The sequence below is a fragment of the Mizuhopecten yessoensis genome, unplaced genomic scaffold (genome assembly GCF_002113885.1).
Source record: "Mizuhopecten yessoensis strain PY_sf001 unplaced genomic scaffold, ASM211388v2 scaffold6113, whole genome shotgun sequence".
Taxonomy (NCBI): Eukaryota; Metazoa; Mollusca; class Bivalvia; order Pectinida; family Pectinidae; genus Mizuhopecten; species Mizuhopecten yessoensis.
Genome location: NW_018406386.1, coordinates 36,991 through 43,110, shown reverse-complemented (window position 1 = coordinate 43,110; position 6,120 = coordinate 36,991). Strand labels below are relative to the sequence as shown.

The following is a 6,120-nucleotide window of genomic DNA, read 5'->3' as shown; positions in this document are numbered from 1 at the left end:
ATGTTTTATGAATAAACACGATGTTTTGGAAATATTTATCAAAAGAAATTTATACTATGTTGCGAATTACAATTTCGAGATAACCTTCTTTTATTTACGAACTTATGTCTTTGATGCTGAAATTGACAACTTTATAAAAATACATTTTCACTGAAATTATGAAATCTGGGTGTCGGAAAGGTGTAAAATTATTCTTCGGAAAAGAAAAAAACAGTAGTTGAGCTAGATAAGAAATTATACGGGGGCAGGCTCCTATGGAGAATTAACCTTACTGGAAACAGGCCCTTTGCCTTTTACATTTAATTACTATATTTGTTATGTGTGGCTTACAATTTGGCTGTGATGATAATATCACACTTATTATGGATGATGAAAAAGACGAAAAGAAGACTGCAGCGAAAAATGTTTTGGTTTACAGTATCTGTCCTAATCTAAAAGTTGTATCTGTGTAGCTATGTGTACAGCATCAGAAGATAGATAATGGAAGCGCTAATGCTTTATATATCTTCACGTTTCTGATATTTTAACTTTTAATATTTCTACAGGGCAATGAGAACATTATACGTTTTAGTTAATATATATTTAAATGAATTTTTGACATCAGCCACTTGTTTCCTCTCCCACCTAAATTCATGCACAAGAAATGTTGTCCAGTGACTAACTTGTTTCCATTGAACAGGTGCCCTGTCCCGATACTTATAGAGGTATCTATAAGGAGGACTCAGACAACCCCGGATTGCTTTATGCTAATGAAGTTAAGAAGATGATTAGGAAATGTAAGGATAAAAAGAGAACAGTAAGTATTGTTGTATCATTTAGTTAAGTCATCTTTTTGTCCTTCCCAGGATCCACTTCCAGATTTGGTGTTCAAGTACATGTCGGGATGGCAAAGTGCAGATTTCAAATAGTAGGTCAATATGACCTATGCTTTGACCTTTGACCTCACCCTTTGACAAATTTGTCCAGAGTATATCTTTCAGATCATTTTTTAAATGCCATATCTAATGATTTGAGTGAGAGACTCATGAAATTTACTTAAGAAAATTATCTCGCGACCTGAGACACATTTCTCATGTGTTTCAATCGATCTCACGAAAAGAAGTAAAGTTTGGTCAATCTTAGTGAATAAACAATAGCTACATGGATTCACACTGACCTTGGTCACTGAGAGATCTCAAGTCACAGGCCAGTCAATTAAATTACTGGCCAGGCCAATTAGCAGCATAGGTGTGAAAGTTGTGAATGGCTGGGGCATCTGCTGAAACACACAAAAATCTATACGTATAAAAATAATGGAAGTCTTAGGTATTGCTTAATTTGTTTTCACCAATTGAAGATTAAATATTTCTAACCTGGGTTAACATCGACATCCAACTTGAACTTTTTGTTCTTTCAATTGTCTTTTTTTTTTCTTTGATAGAAGTATTGTGATATATTTACTTTTAAATATTAATAGCTATATCCGGACCATATGTCACGTGGAAACCTCCCTAAAATTCTTTAAAATATCAATTAATCTCCAATTTCGGTTCCAACAAAGTAATTAAAGTCTTCAGAATGACACAAAAGTGATATAACTATGTTATATGCAGTATTACTTCTGTTTTAAATGTCTCACAAATTTATCACTAACTCAGAGAAAATGTCTCAATATTTTTGACCAAATCTCACTAAAAAAATCACTGATCTCACTATTTTGCACAGGAAAGTTATGGCATGTATGTTATTTAAGCACATTCTCATATACCAAAGGTCTATACATAATATGGACTTAAAAATTTAGAAACCAAGATTTTTCAGGATCCTTGGGCCTGGATTTTGGTTATTTTGAAATTATGAACCTTTTGATATTTTGCAGATTTCAGCATTTATTTGTGAGCCGTTGATGACAGTTTGCGGTGTGGTTGTTCCACCACAAAATTACCTTAAATACGTGTACAGGTATGGTTTGCGAGTGTTTGTGAGTGTGAGATTGCTCATTGCTGTGTCTTGTTGCAGATTGCTGCCTTTTCCTTGTGGAACCTCTGAAGAGTCTTTCTGGTGTAATAATTCCCCCCAAACACTACCTTGACCATGCCTTCAGGTACCAAGGTTTACCACAGGGGTGTACAATTGTTCTACTTATAGCTGGCTTATAATGCCCTGTAAAGTTTGAAACTAGTACAGCTTCTTATGTGTAATAATAAAATAAACCTGTTTTAACCCTGAATAATGCAAAGGTGTAGCTAGGTGTCCTTCTATATCTGGTGGCAAATCTTTCTGTGTAATGACTGCTGTGTCATCTCAAAAGACTTCTTTTGTTTATTCAAAACAACTTTTATTGTTACATTCTTCAGGTTGAAGTTAAGTTCAAATAGAACTTCAGTCCCATGTCAATGTGAAAAAAAACGTTAAAAAAATACATTACCTCAACAGGTTTACCTTTTTATAGGGAACAACATTATTTTTAAAATGCTTGAAACGTACAAAAAGCGGTATTAAGGCTAGTATACGCTATCTGAAATGTTTTTACAGGCACCAGAAACAAGCATGTAAATTTGCATAATCTGATGATGCTAACAGTTGGTTTATTGCTCTGTATTTCAATGCAAAATGTCGACTTATTGTTACTTACTGTATATGTTAACATGTCATAAAAGAATGCAAATTTGTACACCCCTGAAAAACAATTATGTGTCACTTGTTTTTATGTACGTCTTGTCTGAAGGGATATTTGTAAAGGGAGAGCATTTGTTGTACAGATTTACCGTCATAGCTAGTGTCGGCTACCTTCAACTGATAATGGGGGTAGGGGGGTGGGGGGGTCACTGTTGGAGTTGATGGGTTGGGGATAGGGGGTAGGGGTACCAGTTTTAATTGAACAGAGAAAAAGGTTATGTACATAAATGTTGATGCTCAAGTAGGTTTTGTTGTGTCGTGAAAATAGGTAGATAGTTATGCTAGACAACTGTTATATATGATGGTGTTTTTTTTGCAATGGTTTTATTTTCATCACCATCATCATCATCATCATCATCATTATCATTCATCTTTATCATCGTCATCATCCTCTTTCATATATAATTATTCAATCATCATCATTGCCATCATCCATCATCATCATTGCCATCATCCATCATCATTGTCATATAGTCTATGTTATATATGATGTTATTATTTTGATTGATTTTGAGCTGACTCTGATTGGCTGAAACAACATCATGTGACTACCTGTAAAAGTAGTTATAAACCTGAGTGGTTTGCAGGTGTTCAAAAAAGTGTTATTGACCTGCTATAAATAGATTCTGGAACAGGTGTTCAAAAAAGTTGGTAGAAAAAGTGGTATTGACCTGCTATAAATAGATTCTGGAATTTTTGTGAAGTCATTTAAGATGCTTGATTAACACCCCATGGGAGACAAACACAGCAATGATCAAGATTAACACTGAAGTCACTTGGATGCTTGATACTGCCTGTCAAAGACAAACGCAGTAGTGATCAAGAGTTTAGCAACAACAAAAATAATAAAAAATAATAAAACTATTGTAGCATGGTGATTTCGGTCGATACATGGTTTTATCGACCAAGGTTAGCAATATTGACCGAGGACGCAGTGCAATATTGACCGAGGACTGCGTCCTCGGTCAATATTGCTTACCTAGGTTGATAAAACCATGTGTCGACCGAAATCACCATGCTATAATTGTATATTATTACAGGAATAGGGTAATTGTAAGATCTTTATTACCAGATAATGACTAGGTGCTAGACAAGTGTTATATGTGATGTTATTACTGGAATAGGGTAATTGTAAGATCTTTATTATCAGATAATGAATAGGTGCTAGATAAGTGTTATATGTGATGTTATTACTGGAATAGGGTAATTGTAAGATCTTTATTATCAGATAATGACTAGGCATGAGAATGTAAATGGTATAAGAAAATTTTATTCATTTTGTGAAGTTTTTTTATTTCACAACATTTCTCAAGTTTATCGACTTACATTGTATATTGATAACTCTTGTTGGCTGTAATGGGAGCCAGCAATTGTAATGCAATTAAGTCCATGAAATAGGATTTTGTATGAAATGATGTATTAAGAGCTGTCATCCAATAGGACATCCTGGTACACATACTGATTAACAGTTCCCTTTTATAATCAGGTACATACGTGAAGCTGGGGGTGTCTGTATTGCTGACGAAGTCCAAGTAGCACTTGGCCGTATTGGAGAGCGCTTCTGGTCATTCCAAGCACATGGTAAGGTTATACAAGGTTTCCTGATAAATTAATTAGACTCTTGGAGTCTGCAATAGTCTAGCCAATTACATTTAAGTATGTTCCCAGTGAAAATGTCATGATTGCGAATAGCTAGATTATTAGAAACACTGGTTGGAGAGTGGACAACCAGATCAGTGTTGGTTGATAGTGGACAACCAGATTAATGGTGGTTGATAGTGGGACAACAAGATTAGTGGTGGTTGTTAGTTGGACAAACAGATTAGTTGTTGTTGATAGTGGGACGAACAGATCAGTGTTGGTTGAAAGTGGGACAACCAGATTGATGGTGGTTGGAAGTGGGACAACCAGATTAATGGAGGTTGATAGTTGGACAACCAGATCAGTTGTAAGTGTTAATGGACAACCAGATCATTGGTGGTTGATAGTGGGACAACCAGATCAGTGGTGGTTGTTATTGGGACAACCAGATGAGTGGTGGTTGATAGAGGGACAACCAGATCAGTGGTGGTTGTTAATTGGACAACCAAATTAATGGTCATTGATAGAGGGACAACCAGATCAGTGGTGGTTGTTAATTGGACAAGCAGATTATTGGTCGTTGATAGTGGGACAACAAGATTAGTGGTGGTTGTTAGTTGGACAACCAGATCAATGGTGGTTGTTAGTGGGACAACCATATCAGTGGTGGTTGTTATTGGGACAACCAGATCAGTGGTGGTTGATAGAAGGACAACCAGATTAATGGTGGTTGTTAGTGGAACAACCAGATTAATGGTGGTTGTTAGTTGGACAACCAGATTAGTGTTGGTTGATAGTGGGACAACCAGATCAGTGGTAAGTGTTAGTGGACAACCAGATTAATGGCAGTTGTTAGTTGTACAACCAAATTAATGGTGGTTCTTAGTTGGACAACCAGATTAATGGTGGTTGATAGTGGGACAACCAGATCAATGGTAAGTGTTAGTGGACAACCAGATCAGTGGTAAGTGTTAGCGGACAACCAGATCAGTGGTAAGTGTTAGTGGACAACCAGATCAGTGGTTAGTGTTAGCAGACAACCAGATCAGTGGTATGTGTTAGTGGACAACCAGATCAGTGGTAAGTGTTAGTGGACAACCAGATCAGTGCTAAGTGTTAGTGGACAACCAGATCAGTGGTGGTTAATAGTGGGACAACTAGATCAGTGGTGGATTGACAAACATAGCGTAACTGTCATTATATTTTACACATACAATTTCCTCCTCATTACCAAGACTCCATGTAGTTTAGGCATTAGTCCAAAACAGAACAAATAATTTGTGTTTGAATGAAAATTGATATGAAATTTATTGACTTGATTGGTCGTTTGTTTCAGATGTAGTGCCAGATATTGTTACCGTGGGAAAACCGCTTGGAAATGGTCATCCCATGGCAATGCTTGTCACCACAAAAGAGATTGCAGACACTCTACGCGAGTTCAGCAGCACTGTGAGTATAGAACCAACACTGTTATAACTATATATGAGTCATATATCTAGAGAGTTGAGTATTGCTATGAATACAGGACCGAAGTGTCGACCGTTTGGAGCTGACAAGTCCTATTCAGCCATCAGGTCAAGATAGGACTGTGCGTTTAAGAGCAAATATTTCACTGTAAAATTTGTGTATATTGTATTTCATTTATTTGATCAGTTTGGTGGCAACCCTGTAGCATGTGCGGTAGGGATGGCTGTGTTGGATGTGATACGTAATGAGAAACTCCAGGCCAGTGCTAAGTCTGTAGGCAAGTGTCTGCTTGACGGATTCAGAGCCATTCAGCCTAAACATCCAATGATGGGTGACATCAGGTAAGTCATACAATACAAGGTTGGGAGGCAGAATGACAGATTACTAGGGGGATTGTGGGGAAAGGACACAGAT

The 6,120-nt window shown here is 36.7% G+C and overlaps 1 protein-coding gene across 2 annotated transcripts in view; it reads left to right on the top strand.

Moving 5' to 3' along the window:
- The window catches only part of LOC110451507 (5-phosphohydroxy-L-lysine phospho-lyase-like), a 44,466-nt gene that overhangs the window by 26,161 nt on the left and 12,185 nt on the right, over window positions 1–6,120 (top strand). For both annotated transcript variants that reach the window (XM_021499562.1, XM_021499563.1), the window contains exons 6-10: window positions 680–796; window positions 1,859–1,941; window positions 4,145–4,239; window positions 5,576–5,688; window positions 5,893–6,047. In XM_021499562.1, the coding sequence (XP_021355237.1) occupies window positions 680–796; window positions 1,859–1,941; window positions 4,145–4,239; window positions 5,576–5,688; window positions 5,893–6,047 (563 nt within the window). The remainder of the gene's footprint in view (window positions 1–679; window positions 797–1,858; window positions 1,942–4,144; window positions 4,240–5,575; window positions 5,689–5,892; window positions 6,048–6,120) is intronic.